The sequence below is a fragment of the Mus caroli genome, chromosome 7 (genome assembly GCF_900094665.2).
Source record: "Mus caroli chromosome 7, CAROLI_EIJ_v1.1, whole genome shotgun sequence".
NCBI classification, from domain to species: domain Eukaryota; kingdom Metazoa; phylum Chordata; class Mammalia; order Rodentia; family Muridae; genus Mus; species Mus caroli.
The window spans coordinates 46,759,344-46,774,764 of NC_034576.1; the positions used below are offsets into that span (position 1 = coordinate 46,759,344).

General features: G+C 52.0%; 2 protein-coding genes across 3 annotated transcripts; both read left to right on the top strand.

Moving 5' to 3' along the window:
- The first annotated feature begins 3,000 nt into the window (after positions 1–3,000).
- Positions 3,001–5,508, top strand: Nup62 (nucleoporin 62). Its single transcript, XM_021166351.2, has one exon. It carries the CDS (start codon positions 3,226–3,228, stop codon positions 4,804–4,806), a length of 1,581 nt encoding a protein of 526 aa, XP_021022010.1. The 5' UTR covers positions 3,001–3,225; the 3' UTR covers positions 4,807–5,508.
- Positions 5,509–6,725: 1,217 nt separating this feature from the next.
- On the top strand, positions 6,726–15,392 carry Il4i1 (interleukin 4 induced 1). Of its 2 annotated transcripts, XM_021168844.2 has the most exons (8): positions 6,726–6,871; positions 8,381–8,519; positions 11,250–11,485; positions 11,998–12,110; positions 12,612–12,813; positions 13,773–13,841; positions 13,952–14,088; positions 14,211–15,392. In XM_021168844.2, exons 2-8 carry the CDS (start codon positions 8,483–8,485, stop codon positions 15,337–15,339), a joined length of 1,923 nt encoding a protein of 640 aa, XP_021024503.1. In that variant the 5' UTR covers positions 6,726–6,871; positions 8,381–8,482; the 3' UTR covers positions 15,340–15,392. The 2 variants fall into 2 exon arrangements, with proteins under 2 accessions (XP_021024503.1, XP_029335303.1); XM_029479443.1 differs by lacking the exons at positions 6,726–6,871; positions 8,381–8,519 and adding an exon at positions 10,612–11,156.
- The last annotated feature ends 29 nt before the right edge of the window (positions 15,393–15,421 follow it).

Genomic DNA, 15,421 nt, shown 5'->3' on the forward strand with positions numbered 1-15,421 from the left:
TTATGAGGATGAATATCCAAGTGGAATTTGTTTGCACTCTGCCACTTGGTGATTCTCTGCCTGGTAGTCATCTCTAGCTCAGGGTGGTGTTTGTTGTAAAAAATAGTCCAGTGGTGACAGAGTGCTGAGGTATTGGCAGGCTGGCTGTGACCAGGGCACATGGATGGATGATCAGGAAGTAGGAAGAACCTTCTACTACTGTCCAGGCTCTCACATCAGAAATCCCAGCACTCGGGAGGCAGGAGCAAGGTGCGGCTCAGAAAACTAACCAAGAGATGGATGGAAGGACATCATAGTAGCCTGGGTGACTTCTGTGGCCTCGGTGTGGGTGTTTAGCTCACGTGCCATGTTGCAAGCCTGTTACTGTCTGCTTTCTCACCCATAGGCTCTCCTAGGTGCCTCTCCTGTGGTGAAGATAGATGGGCTATAGCTAACCTGGTGTACAGCTGAAGAGCTCCCAGGCTTAGGGAGTCATCACTTATTTGCTGGGTCAGATCCTGCCTTGTGGTTATCTCTGTCCCAGAGTTCAGTTAAAGCTTCTGACCTAGCTCATCACCAACCTTACTCCCAGCTCCTTGCCTCCAGCTTCTTCTGCATTTAGCTCCCTACTTGTCAGTCCCCTGTGGCTGTTTGAGCAAAGAGTCTGAGCCACCACAGTGTAGTGGTGCACTGGAGAGGCAGAGGACAGGCAGATAGTCTTCTGAGCTAGTGTACAGTGTATGTAGTTCTAGGCTATATGAGAACTTTTTTTTTTCTAAGTCTGGGTTGTGGGCATGGTGGTTGTGGCTATGCCAGTAACTAAGACCATAGTCTCTTCAGTGTTTGGCAGGACTCTATCTCCAGACTCTCCGTCTCCAAATCTGGGTGGCTGGATAGTTTCATGGCCTATAGCTGCACTGCCACAGGTCCTCCAACTGTCGTCTGAGTTGGTGACTTTCAACAATGAGTATCATTACAACATCTCTTGATATCATGGAAGCTTGACCTTTTTTTTTTTTTTAATAATTCTCAGCTCTAATTTATTAATAATAAAAGTTTTCCACTGAGTACTAAAAATTGAGGTATGAAGTGTAGCTGATTGGATGATTGAGCAGCTAACTTATCCAGTTAAAGTGCTCACCAGTGAGGAAGTCTCTATCATGCCAGAGTTGTCTGAGTGCTGAACAGGGCCTCAGTGGACCTACTGTGACCTTTTGAGATTAAAATAGTTTTCCCCTGAAGTTTTTGTAAGCTTGACATTGCTAGACCACAGGAAGGAGGTGGCCAGAGAAAACAGGTCTGAAGAGGCTGGCACAGTATGGGGAGAGGAAGGAAACCAGGCACTTGGCTTCTCAGTTGGGCCATTGATGGTTCTTCCTAGAGGACATTGGGAAACGGGCGCTGTGAGCTTGCAGACTCAAATAAGTAAGAAAGGTAAGGCCAGAGGTCAAAGCAAGCCTTAGCTGCCTTCAGCAAAGGAAAATGGAACCTGACTTTTTCCCTCCTGAGACCCATCACCCTTCTGTGTATTGTCCACAGACTCATCTTTCCCAGGGTATCTGGGGCCAGGACATGGTGTTGTCCCCACAGTGGAACAGAGCCTGCTGCCCAGAAGCCTCTGGACTACTGATGTGTGGCTCTCGTCACGGCTTAGTGACTCATTGAGCAGGGGACACAAACTAAATTCATAGTAAATCTGAGGTTAGCCACACCCTGGTCTTAGGAAATTCACAGCTGAGTATTGACATTACCCTGCAAACCACCTTCTTAACCCTGAAAATGCCAAAGGGACAGAGAGTACCCCAAATCATGTCCTCATGTCAGCAAGCACCCTTTGCTGAGGCAAGGGCTGAGCTCAGAGAGGCTAAACGTTCTTGTTAATATTGAAGGAAGGACAGGGTCATATCTGCTACATTCCATATCTGTGTTTATTTCTTCTGGTTGTCACAAGCTTAAGGCCTCAGAACAGCAGACATGAGAGGGTATGACAGCCTGTGGTTGTGATACCTATGTTTGAAAGATTGGTACAAAAAAGATTGCAAGGTTGAAGCCTGCATGAGCTTCATATTGAGACCCTGTACCAAAGAATAGAATGTCAGTAGCTGGGGAGATAGCTTAGTCAATAAAGTACTTACCATACAAGGATGAAGTCCTCAGCACGCACATGAAAAATCTGGACATGGTGGCCAGTGCCATAATCTTGATGCAGGAGAGGTGTAGTCAGTGTGTTCCCGGGGCTTTCTGGTCAGCCAGCCTGTCTAGCTTAGTTGGTGAGTTACAGGTCCCACTGAATGACTCCATCTCAAAAGATAATGTAGATAATAACTGAAAAAGAGACAAGGACTACCTGTACACACAGGGGAATACAAACAGTGAGGAAGCCCACCAGTATTGTTTCTTCACTATGGAATGAGCCTTTCGGCAGTGCAGCCCACAGAAGGGATGCATCATCCTTCCTCATCACTTCGAGAAGTCCAAATAGAGGGTTATACTGCTCTGAAGGGTACATTCTGATACGTTCTCTTTCCACATAGAGTACTGTGTGGGCTAGTCAGCTTTGCATCTTGGTCTCATTGTTCCACACCAGTATAGGGAAACTGCCTGGTGACTCTATCAGGTCCACTGAACTTACTCCTGTCTCACCACCTGCTAGCTTGTGGTCCTGGGAAGACGATGCAGTGCTCCCTGTCACCTTCCTCACCATATGAGCTATGGGGAAAGTACCTAGACATCTCTGCCTGGAGTGGCTTCAGTCAAAACTTCTAGAAGTCTAGTGTTCTTAATGGGATGGACAATGGCTGCTCTTGGCTTATGGAGTGCTTGGTCTCTTTTCCCTTTGTCCCTCCCAACCACTACTGATTTTCACCTAGAGGAAAACCCCAAGTAATATCTGATTAGCTGGCCTGGGTCTCTACTTATCCCTAAGCACTAGGCTCTCGTGCCCAACCTTGTGTCCTGGTTCCATCTCACTAGAGTGCCTTCTTGTGAACTGCCTTGGAGCTGCGTGTGCCCAGGAACACTCAACTCCCATTGGTTTACTGGAATTGGTCAGGTTAGCAAAGGAAGCAGCAGGGCTGCTGCCAGCTCTGCATCCAGCCCCACTACCCTCCACACCATTGAGCTTGCCTGTCCCAAACTGCCATCTGACCATGTCACTTCCTCTGCTCTAGAAACCTCCCCAAGGTTGCAGACGCTGACGGATTTGCCCCAGAGTCGAAGTAGCTGCCACCTGGAGATTCCACAGCCATGAGTGGGTTTAACTTTGGAGGCACCGGGGCTCCTGCTGGCGGCTTTACATTTGGGACCGCAAAGACTGCGACCACCACACCTGCCACTGGCTTTTCCTTCTCTGCTTCTGGCACCGGCACCGGAGGGTTTAATTTTGGGACTCCCTCCCAGCCAGCTGCGACCACCCCTTCCACCAACCTCTTCTCACTCACCACACAGACCCCAACCACACAGACCCCAGGATTCAACTTTGGAGCAACACCTGCTTCTGGAGGAACAGGCTTCTCCCTGGGGATCAGCACCCCAAAGCTCAGCCTGAGTAACGCAGCTGCCACACCAGCCACAGCCAACACTGGCAGCTTTGGGCTTGGCAGCAGCACCCTCACCAATGCCATCTCAAGTGGCAGCACCTCCAACCAGGGGGCAGCCCCCACTGGCTTTGTCTTTGGCTCTTCTACCACCTCTGCTCCATCCACCGGCTCTACTGGGTTCTCATTCACCAGTGGCAGTGCATCCCAGCCTGGAGCCTCTGGCTTCAGCCTTGGCTCTGTGGGTAGCTCTGCCCAGCCCACAGCACTGTCTGGCTCTCCCTTCACTCCAGCCACTCTGGTGACTACTACAGTGGGAGCAACACAACCAGCTGCTGCTGCACCCACTGCTGCCACCACCAGTGGAGGGTCTACACTCTTTGCTTCCATAGCTGCTGCTCCTGCCTCATCCAGTGCTACAGGGCTGTCCCTCCCAGCTCCGGTGACAACTGCAGCAACTCCTAGTGCTGGGACTTTGGGCTTCAGCCTCAAGGCCCCTGGAGCAGCTCCTGGTGCCTCCACCACCAGCACCACCACTACCACTACCACCACTACTACCACTGCTGCTGCTGCTGCCACCTCTACCACAACCACTGGCTTTGCCTTAAGTCTGAAACCCCTGGTGCCAGCTGGCCCCAGCAGTGTAGCAGCTACTGCTCTGCCTGCCTCCAGCACAACAGCTGGGACTGCCACAGGTCCAGCGATGACCTATGCACAGCTGGAAAGCCTGATCAACAAGTGGAGTCTGGAGCTGGAAGATCAGGAGCGGCACTTCCTGCAGCAGGCCACACAGGTCAATGCCTGGGACCGCACACTGATTGAGAATGGGGAGAAGATCACTAGCCTGCACCGAGAGGTGGAAAAGGTGAAGCTGGATCAGAAGCGACTGGACCAGGAGCTGGACTTTATCCTGTCGCAGCAGAAGGAGCTGGAAGACCTCCTGAGCCCATTGGAGGAGTCAGTGAAGGAGCAAAGTGGCACCATATACCTTCAGCACGCTGATGAGGAGCGTGAGAAGACCTACAAGCTGGCTGAGAACATCGATGCTCAGCTCAAGCGCATGGCACAGGACCTCAAGGACATCATCGAGCACCTGAACATGGCTGGTGGCCCTGCAGACACCAGTGACCCACTGCAACAGATCTGCAAGATCCTCAATGCACACATGGACTCTCTTCAGTGGGTGGACCAGAGCTCTGCCCTGCTGCAGAGGAGGGTGGAGGAGGCTAGCCGTGTGTGTGAGGGCCGGCGCAAGGAACAGGAGCGCAGTCTGCGCATTGCCTTTGACTAGCCACGCGTGAGTCGGGAGAGGGGCTCCTTGGGTTGCAGGGCTGCTGCCTTTCCCGTGGTTGGTTGTTGAGAAAAATGCTCTTTGTTTTGATTCCCTGTTACCAGAAGTGTTTTGCAAAGACATGATGTTCATGGATATAACCTGTGTGCTCTGAAGACCTATGTGAAGGTCACTGAACTCTAGGCCAGCATTTAAAGAACAAGGGCAAGTGGTGAATCCAGCACTCCCTTGCAAGCTTCAGCTCTCCTTTTGGCGGAACTCATCCTTCAGCCACTCCAGTACTACTGTGACAGTGGGATAGGGTGCTCCAGAGGAGGAGATGCTGGCCAAGAAACTCACCTGGGATGGAGACATGGCTTCTGTGGTTCTCTAATTCCTGTCAAGCCCATGTCCTCCAGAGCCTCTGCCACATAAAGTGGAGTAACCAAAGCACCCTGAGCTTAACACCACTTTTGCACTGGCTACCTCTCACCCCTATCTTGTGCGCTTCTGTGACAGGGACTGACTGCTGATATGTCTTTGAGGCCAAAGTGGATGCAGATTTGCTTCTGAATATCCCAGTGTCAAACCTATCTTAGATCCACAGTGGTGAAGGCTGGCAGTCATGTCTAGTCTATTTTATTTCTCTGCACTCTATTGTAGCCTTTGTGGTCCCTGATCGAAATGTTTGTTGCTTTTCTAAATAAAGGAAGATTTGTGAAACCAGACTTGTTGTGAGTATGGGTAGTGGGTCCAAGATTTGGCAGGATAGGGCAGGACACTGCTGGTGTGGTGGTGGTACTCCTATGCCGCCCGGGTTGGAAGCACTGGCTGAGCCATAGGGCCCAGTCTCTTCCTTCGTGGGGTGGGCAGGCTGCAGGTGTGAGAAGAGAGTCCTGTCTACCATTGTGCCTAAGTGGTAAGTCATCCATTACCCTAATAGGTGCAGGTGTCACTGTGATGTCATCAGCAGTGGGAAATGAACACTGAGGGTTGGTTTCCAGATCACTTAGGCCCAGCACTTGGCTATAGGACTGGGGAACCCTGAACCAGCAGTGGGGCCACAAGTTATTTTCTTGGGTCATGTTGGCACAGGAGAAAGCTCTGGGGGTGGGATGAGGGGCTAGATAGAGAGGTAGTAGCTCAGTGGCCAAGAGCACAGGTTGGCTGCTCTTCCAAGGACAGGACCCTGTTTTGATTCACTGCACCCACATGGTAGCTTACAACCACCCTGTAATTCAGTCCCAGGTTATCTGACCTCTTCTGAGCAGCTTGGGTACCATCTGCACATAGTGCAGAGATACACATGTAGGCAGAATCATAAAATCTCAAAGAGTAAAGAACTGGCATTGTGAACACCTGTCACCCCAGTACTTCTGGAGGTCCAGATCATACATAACCACGTAGAGGCAGGGCCAGTGAACTGGGAGGACACAAGTCCTGACGACCCCAGTGGCCTTCCTGTGATGTGTGACATTTCGTTGGTCTAAGACAGGGTCCCCCACTCTAGCCCAAGTTCTTGAATTGTTGTGAACATCCTGCCTTAGCCATCTAAGTTCTAAGACTATGGGCAAGACACTACAGCCCAGCCCTACAGTCCATGACTTGACTCCCAATTGATTATGATGCGTAGGTCTCAGTTTCTCTAAAGATGTGTCTTATATACATGATTGTCATTGGTGGGCTCAAACAATAAAGCTGTACGTTTTAATAAAAAGTGCATTTTAATGTGTGTCCTTGTTCAGGATTGTATATTGGACATAAAGATGAATTCTTCTATTTTGGAGATAGGGCCTGCATGCATGCTAAATGCACACCCTGTCCCTGCATTACTACATCCTAGTGACCTTGTAGTTTAAAAACATTGAAATTATGCCCTGATATCTGTCCCACTTTGAAGAAAAGAGACTAGATCTCTGTGCTGGGGGAATTGGGGAGGGGTGCCCAGGATGGCAATGCTACTGGCAACCTGCTGGGCACGTTGCGCAGGTTACACTTACAATGCAGTTTCCTTCTCCAGGAAGAACACAGGCAGATGTCCTGCCTTGCTGCCCGGTCTCATTAAATCATCATGAAGACAGCGAAGGTGACTGACTGCATGGGGAGCCTATTCCACACCTCCCTGGATAGCCAAGGGCCAGTCTGACCCAACATGGTGGAACTAGCCTGGCCTAGTGTGAAACTCAAGAAAGGGGGAAAAAAAGTCTAAAATGTCAAATAAGAGGAAGTTGTGTCCATGTCACGCCAAGGCCAAGAGGGAGGTGGAGTTCAAACTCCACTCCTCTCTGTCCCCTGTTGTCTGCCTAGCAAAGGGCTTTGCTCTATATTGAGCAGCACAGAAAACATGGTATGGGGAAGGAATGAGTGTGCTTTGTTTTGTGAGACTTGATCTATGTATACCAGAGATCCATCTACCTCAGCCTCTTGAGTGCTGGGATTAAAGGCAAGTGCCCCCACCACTACCATCCAGCCACTGATTTGTTTTTGTTGTTTTACAGAGGTCTCTAAAAGTTTTCTAAGGAATGTTACAAAGCAGCATTTGAAAACTGCACACAGATGTGACCAATCTATGCACAAGCTGTTTGTAGTGTTTATGAGATGTTTTAAGGTTGTTTGGAACCAGAATCAAACCCAGACACTCTGGGTCCGTCTCAAACCTTAAAGAGGTAGCTAAGTTTGCTTAAGTGACAGCTGATTGAGTGGGAAGGGCAAGTCTACATAGAAAAGTTGGTCACTTCATTATATTTAAGGAGGAGTTAAATTTGAAGAGGCTGAGGACATAGTTTTAAAGGTCTCAGGGCAGTTACTGATTTGATTAAAGGGTCTGGCAAAAGTTCAGCTTCTGAAGGAGAGGCACTTCCAGTAAAAGTCCCACAGAAGGGAAGCATTTCAAATAGCTATCAGTAAAATTTCATTGTAAATACGGTTTTATTTTGAAATGAAGTTTCTCGTGAGTGCTGGAATCATAGTGCACCACCACAGCTGGTTTATATGATGCAGGGATGGAACCCAAGGTACGTGCATGCTAGACACATTGCCAACTGAACTGTATGTCATCTAAGTGATGCACGCCTTTCCTCCCCCCATATTTTTTGAGACATAGTACATAGTCCTGACTGGCCTGGAACTCTATGTAGACCAGGGTAGCCTTGAATCAGAGATCTGCTTGTCTCTGCCTCCCAAGTGCTGGGTAGTTCCTATCTTGGAGGGTAGAAGTTGACTGCCTGTGGCCTTACCTTCTGTTTGTCAGTAAAACTTTTTGAAACACAGCCATAACCTCATACATTGTAAAACAGACTGCTGGCTATAAATCCTCAAGTATTCACAGGGAAAGATGACCATTCCTGTCCTTAAGGAAACATCCTACAGATAGTGTATCTGGAATGTGATTCAAAATAGTCCCATGTCACAGGGTAAGCAGGGGGCATGGTGGCATGCCTGTTAGCCATAGTTTTAAAAGGCAACGGCAGAAGAATGGCCTCAGTTTTGAGAACAGCCTAGGCCACAAAGTGAGACCCTGTCTCAAGAAACCAAGACAAAAATAGGCATTCTCTAGAAAATCCTGCCACAGCCTACCAACTGCTCTTCCTATCAGGACCTGGCTTCTCTGGCCTAACAAGGCTGTAGGAGAAAGCTATCCATCCTGGTTCTGCCTGCGCTAAAGGATGACTTCAGTTCCAGGCTGACCAGCAAGGCCATGGGCGCCAGGAGAGTGCCACAAAGACCAGCATGCAGTGAGTGTCCCCTTTCTGGGGTAGGGAGGCAGAGTGGAAGCCACAACTGCTCTGTTCCGGTCCAGGCCTGGGTCACCCTACCCCCTCCTTTGGTGACACTGAATTCAATCCACTAGACTTGAGACTGAAAGCTATACAGTTAGGTCCCAGAGCCCCTCCCACTGTCCCTGCCCCTAGGATTCATGGGAGGCACCGCCTGCTGGGATGTGGCACTGTTTCTGTGGATCGGATGCAAGCCACAGTGGGCAGGGGATCCCCAAGGACCATTTCTACCTAAAAGGCCCATAATGAAGCTGGGTTTCCCAAAGCCAGCAGCAGCTGGTAGGTGTGTCACAGATGTACACACTAGTGTCTGGGGCCCTGCCTTTGCTGCAGGACACCTAGCCTCGCTTGCTCCTAGCTTCTGATTCCATGCCCGGCCTTGTTCCCAGGACCTCAGCATAGCCAGGAAAGGAGCCTAGCCCAATGGTGCCCAACCCTCAGCATTCCTAATTTACATTCCATAATACTATTGGCACTAACATGGGATTTGGGAGTTTTAAATATTTATTTATTTATTTATTTATTTATTTTGGGTTTTACGAGACAGGGTTTCTCTGTATAGCCCTGGCTGTCCTGGAGCTCACTTTGTAGACCAGGCTGGCCTCGAACTCAGAAATTCGCCTGCCTCTGCCTCCCGAGTGCTGGGATTAAAGGCGTGCGCCACCACGCCCGGCTAATATTTATATTTTTGAGGTAGGGTCTCATTGTAGCCCAAGCTGGCCTTGAACTCCTGATGATGGGGATAGACTGGGATGATAAATACGTGTGGTTACACGTAGCATCACTAGCTTGGGATTTGGCAACAATACCTGAATCCATTCTGTTTGCTCCTCAGAGCTCCCTAGGGGAACAGGAGTAACTCCGATCTCTGACCAGGGACCCAGAAGCTGTTCTCTTGAGGCCAGATGTGCTTCAAGGGTTAGGAACACTGGCTGTTCTTCCAGAGAACCAGGATTTAATTTCCAAGACCTTCCTGGGAGCTCACAACCACTGGTCACTTCCATGCCAGCAGATCCAATGTCCTTCTCTGGCCTCTTTGGGCAACAGACACACACATATGGTACATGAACATTCATAAAGGCAAAAACTCAACCACATAAGTGAAAACTAAAATTCAAAGCTATAGTCCCTGTCTGCCAGGCCTACCTTTACTCTTAACCATGGCAACTTAAGGATGTCTTACTGGTGCAGAATGAACTCCAGAAGCTGAGGAGGAGCACTGGCAACAGATGCTGCTGTTATTCTTGTCTTCAGGGCAGGAGGGTCATAGGGAGTTTGAGGCCAGCCTGGTATACAGAATGAAATCCTGTCTATAAATAAGTTGAAATATAATGTCACATGCCTTTAATCCCCACACTCTGGAGGCAGAGGCAGGCGGATCTCTGAGTACCAGGACAGCCAAGGGGTACACAGAGAAACTATCTCAAAGAGCCAAAATAAATTCCAGGCTGTGAAGCAGATGTTGCCCACCCACCCCCTCCCAGGACTGTCAGTTCCTCTGTAAGACTGAGACCAAGTACTGTGCCAGAGTTCTGCCTGACCTGAGGTCTCCAGCCTGCGTGACTGCACTTCTGGCCACTATTTGGCCCAAGCCACAGAGCACACATACACACCAACCACCATCCACTTAATGGGCTCTGGAGTTCCCCAGCCTGCGCTCTCCGTGATTTCCCACCCTAGCTGTTCTCCTAACCCATCTTCTCCCTAACCCCAAGGAAACCCCCCTGCATCCTGTTGCCTCACCTCACCACTTTTGGCAGAGGCTTCTAGGGTCGTTTCTCTGAGGTGTCAGTCCAGAGTCTGCTGCCCAGCAGTACTTAAGACAAAGCAGGAAGGACAAAGGACAAGTGGCCACTTAGCCATCACCAACCAGTCCTGCCCATGTTCCTGCAGCTGCAGCAAACAGGTTCTGGACCTGGCCAGGTGCTATATGCAGGCCCTGACCTGGCTCCATTCCTGCCATTTTGTGCTGGACCATGTGACATTAGCAGGCCTATATGGGCTTCAAATGTGAAAGGCCCCAGACTTGTGTGTGCCCATTTCATACACACATTCCTGGAGAGATGGGGAGGGGATGGGCAGACCCAAGACAAAAGTCCAAGAAGCCTTGGAGCACAGGGTCCACCATCAACACTGCCACCTGGGTGGGTAGTCCCCACCCCCAGCTTCCCCAAAGCTATTTGAAGCAGGAGGAAGAAACATAGACTGAGTTACTTCCTCCTGTGATATTTATTCCCATCACATCCCCCAGCATCTGACCCTAGCTCAGGAAAGCACTTTTAATTCCCCAGGGAGGTTAGTGGGCGGGGCTGGCTACTTTTAAGGGGAGAGTCACAGAGGCTCTGCTCTGCTGTCCTGCCCAAGAGAGCTGAAGGTAGAGCTACATGGAGGGTGGTGGCAATGACTGGACCCCAGAACCCAAGGCTGGAAAACAGGAGGGGAGGGAGCCAGGCCACAATGGTCAAGATTAGGTCTGGGGAAATGCATGCCCAGAGAGGAAAGAGGGAGACAGACTGGGGATCCCTGGCCCCACCCCATTGACCCCCTACTTCTTCACTCAGACAGCAGCTGCCACTTGAGCCATGGCTGGGCTGGGTAAGTGAGCAGCCAAGAGGAGGAGGGGGTGCTGGGGTTAAGGCTGACTCCTACACTTCTGGTGCCTATGTGCTGACCCTGTCCTTTTGCCAGCCCTGCGTCTTGTCCTGGCGGCCACCCTTCTTGGTCTGGCAGGCTCTCTGGACTGGAAGGCAGCCTCCAGCCTGAACCCTATTGAGAAGTGTATGGAGGACCACGATTATGAGCAGCTACTCAAGGTGGTGACCTTGGGTCTCAATCGGACTTCGAAGCCCCAGAAGGTGGTAGTGGTTGGTGCAGGCGTGGCCGGGCTGGTAGCAGCCAAGATGCTCAGTGATGCAGGACACAAGGTGAGAAGAGCTGCCTGTAGTCTACAGGGAGCCTTTCCTGCTGCTGGTGGGAGTCCTGGGCAGTGTGAGGTAGAGAAGCTACCCGTTCCCAGAGTCCCCATTTCACTGCCCCACTGCACTCCACTTACCCATCCTGGAGGGAAGGCCTACTTCCTCTTAATGTAATTGTCAAGAGTTGAGATGGGGACTTGGGGGTAAGGGGACTGAGAAATCCTCAAGGGAAAGTATCCCCTCACCTAACCCTAGGAATGAGATTGGGCCAGCCCCAACTCTTCTGTACAAACTAGGAAATCCCCTCTTCCTACCTTAAGCTGGGAAGTCCCTCTACAGTCCATCTGGTAGTCTTCCTGCTACAGTCTTGAGACCTTTCTTTCTGTTTTCCGAGCAGTCCCTCCTACCCAGAAGAAAGGCCCTTCTAGTCTAGGTGTGCCTTACTATTGGGGGCAAGACAGGCAAGGGCTAGTGGGAATGTAGTGAGGGAGCTGAGGTCCCTGTTGGCCCCTCTTCTTTAGGTCACCATCCTGGAGGCAGATAACAGGATTGGGGGCCGTATCTTCACTTTCCGGGATGAGAAGACAGGCTGGATAGGGGAGCTTGGGGCCATGCGAATGCCCAGCTCTCACAGGTGAGGTCCCACCTACCCAGGGAGCAGAGCCCCACCTCTGCACCAAGGTTTAGCCAGAGCCCAGTTCCATACCCACTCCCACATTCTACCAACTCCTGTTCCAGATTCAGGCTCAGCCAATCCCAGCCTCATTCTTGCTTCTGGGCTCAACCAGAAGCAAGCTCTATCCCCAGTCCAGGCACCAGTATCTGTGTTTTGAGGTGCTGCTTATAGAACTTTGGGCTTCAAGCTACACCTCCAACTCATCTCCAGTTTCACCCCTATTCCCACCCAGTCAAAAGTTGGGTCTAGACCTCACTCCCACTCACATCCCTCAGTACTGCCTTCCGGAGAGCCCGGGTGATCAGTGCCCTAGCCTGCAAGCTACCTGAGCTCTGCCCCTATTCCCACCCCCGCTCCTGAGCCAGCCCTCAGGTCCCCAGTGAGTAGTCTAATGCCCATCTCCAGTGACCCTCCTATGGTGCCAGGCCAGGCCTCTCTCAAGCAGCCTCCCACTTCTAGGATCTTGCACAAGCTCTGCAGGAGCCTGGGCCTCAACCTGACTCAGTTCACACAGTATGATGAGAACACGTGGACGGAGGTGCATAATGTGAAGCTGCGAAACTATGTGGTGGAGAAGATGCCAGAAAAGCTGGGCTACAACCTGAACAACAGGGAAAGGGGCCATTCTCCAGAGGACATCTACCAGATGGCACTCAACAAGGTGGCCACCGGCTTTCCTGCAGAGCTCAGCCCTGCCCCCAAGAGTCTTGTGTCTACTACTATCACGTCTGCTGATGGCTAGCGGGTGTTTTCTCCATCCCTCCAGCTCACCCACTACTGTAGCCCCTGGCACTCAATCCCAGGACCCTCCAGCAACAGTGCTACTCTGTGTCCCCATCTGCTTGACTCGGACAGTGCTGTCAGACATCACCCTCTTTTCATGTCCCAAAAGGATCTTTCCACCCAGATGACCCTGCCCACAACTCCATGTAGCTCCCCAGTGCCTCTCAGGCCCATGAGCCAGAGCAGCTTTCCCTCTCCTCAGTCCACCTGGTGATGCAGGCATACCCTCTTCTGCTCCTAGAACCCAGCCTTCCTCATCCATCACCCCTAAGTCTGTATCCTCGACTTCCACCTTACCCATGACAAGGAGGTCTGGGTAAAGAGGCTGGAGGCCATGTTTGGAAGGAGCTCAAAGATCACTAAATGCCAGGCTGGAGAGCCTGCATATAGCAGGGGAGGCAGCCCTGCTCTCTATACTCTAGAACTACAACTGCCTTCTGCAAGAAAGGGAAATGGAGGCAGCTGGTCCTTGGGGGCCAGTAGAGGTGGGACTCTAGTGCTTCCTCCTGGGGGTGGGGGTGGGGAGCTAAGGAAAGCTGTGGGTTAGGGGGGACACTACTGAATAGGCTTTGCTGGTAGTATTGTCCTCTTGGGCTGTGAGAGGCCCTCACCTGCCTATGCCTACAATGGTCTAGACAGTGATCTCTACTGGCTCGCCCTCACTAGCCTGCACAAAAACACACACTACTGCTGACTGGGTGGACAGACAGGGAAACCCAGTATTTGGAGGACTCCCGCTTCAGAGCAGGTGCATGCATCATGAGCTAATGCCTGGGACCTGAAGTGAGGTGAACTGCTGTTCCTGCTGCAACGAGGGTCCTCTGATTGTCCCCACAGGCCTTCAAAGACCTCAAGGTCTTGGGCTGCAAGAAAGCCATGAATAAGTTCAACAAGCATACGCTTCTGGTGAGTGAGGCAAGGTGATTTCCCTCTTCTGTCACAAGAGATAGTGGTGATACAGGGCTCAGCAGGAAAGGAAGGTCCGATTAGTGCCCCTGCCCCTGCCCCTTGCACAGGAATACCTCCTCGAGGAAGGCAACCTGTCCCGGCCGGCGGTGCAGCTCCTGGGAGATGTGATGTCCGAGGAGGGCTTCTTCTACCTCAGCTTTGCAGAAGCATTACGTGCGCACGCCTGCCTGAGCGATCGACTCCGGTGAGGGCACAACGGATGGGGCAAGCCACAAGGCGGGACATCCTGGGAGGGGCAGGGCCAGAGGGGACAGGGCCTTAAGAGTTGGGGTCAGTGTGCCCGCCCTTCTTTGCCCCGCCCTGTAGGTACAGCCGCATCGTGGGTGGCTGGGACCTGCTTCCGCGAGCTCTGCTGAGCTCACTGTCCGGGCCGGTGCTGTTGAACGCGCCCGTGGTGTCGATCACTCAGGGGAGGAACGATGTGCGCGTGCACATCGCCTCCTCGCTTCACCCCGTGAAGACGCTGACAGCCGATGTGGTGCTGCTAACTGCCAGTGGGCCCGCGCTGCAGCGCATTACCTTCTCGCCGCCCTTGACTCGCAAGAGGCAGGAGGCACTGCGCGCCCTTCACTACGTAGCAGCCAGCAAGGTTTTTCTGAGTTTCCGTCGGCCTTTCTGGCACGAGGAGCACATCGAGGGCGGCCACTCCAACACTGACCGCCCATCGAGCCTCATATTCTATCCCGCACGGGGCGAGGGCTCACTGCTTCTGGCCTCCTACACATGGTCGGACGCTGCAGCCCCCTTCGCTGGACTGAGCACCGACCAGACCCTGCGTTTGGTGCTCCAGGACGTGGCAGCCCTGCACGGGCCTGTGGTGTTCCGGCTGTGGGACGGCAGGGGTGTGGTCAAGCGCTGGGCAGAGGACCCATATAGCCAGGGAGGCTTCGTGGTGCAGCCGCCATTGTATGGGCGCGAGGCCGAGGACTATGACTGGTCAGCCCCCTTCGGCCGCATTTACTTCGCGGGCGAGCACACAGCTCTCCCGCATGGCTGGGTAGAGACCGCTGTCAAGTCTGGGTTGCGGGCCGCAGTGAGAATCAATAATAACTATGGGTACGGGGAGGTGGACCCCCAGATGATGGAGCATGCACAAGAAGAGGCCAACTATCTGGACCAGTATCCTGAAGGGGAGAGGCCCGAGGAGCAGCAGGCGCGGGACGAAGTCAGCCAAGATGAACAAGAGCCCTCTCACAAACACTTGTTGGTGGAAACAAGCCCCGAGGGGCAGCAACACGTGTTTGTGGAGGCCATTCCCGAGCTGCAGGGACACGTTTTCGTGGAGACTATCCCCCAGGAGAAGGGGCACGTCCACCAGAATATATATCCTTCGGAGCATGTACAGGCGCATGGGGAAGTCATCCCTGAATTACAAGGGCATGGGCATGTGGGATCTGGCACCCCGCAAATGCACCGAGTGGGGGACCACTCCTAATCGCAAAGAGGAAGTGAGCACCTACACTAATAGCCCACAATAAAGTTATTTTTGTTAAACCAGAGGCTCACTTCCCTCCACA

Excerpts from the sequence above, each read along its gene's own strand:
- Nup62 (XM_021166351.2), top strand. The coding sequence starts at position 3,226 with ATGAGTGGGTTTAACTTTGGAGGCACCGGGGCTCCTGCTGGCGGCTTT.
- Il4i1 (XM_021168844.2), top strand. The coding sequence starts at position 8,483 with ATGGGCGCCAGGAGAGTGCCACAAAGACCAGCATGCA. Across the intron at positions 12,111-12,611 it reads CGAATGCCCAGCTCTCACAG|GATCTTGCACAAGCTCTGCA; the intron begins GTGAGGTCCCAC and ends TCCCACTTCTAG. Across the intron at positions 14,089-14,210 it reads TGCCTGAGCGATCGACTCCG|GTACAGCCGCATCGTGGGTG; the intron begins GTGAGGGCACAA and ends CCCGCCCTGTAG.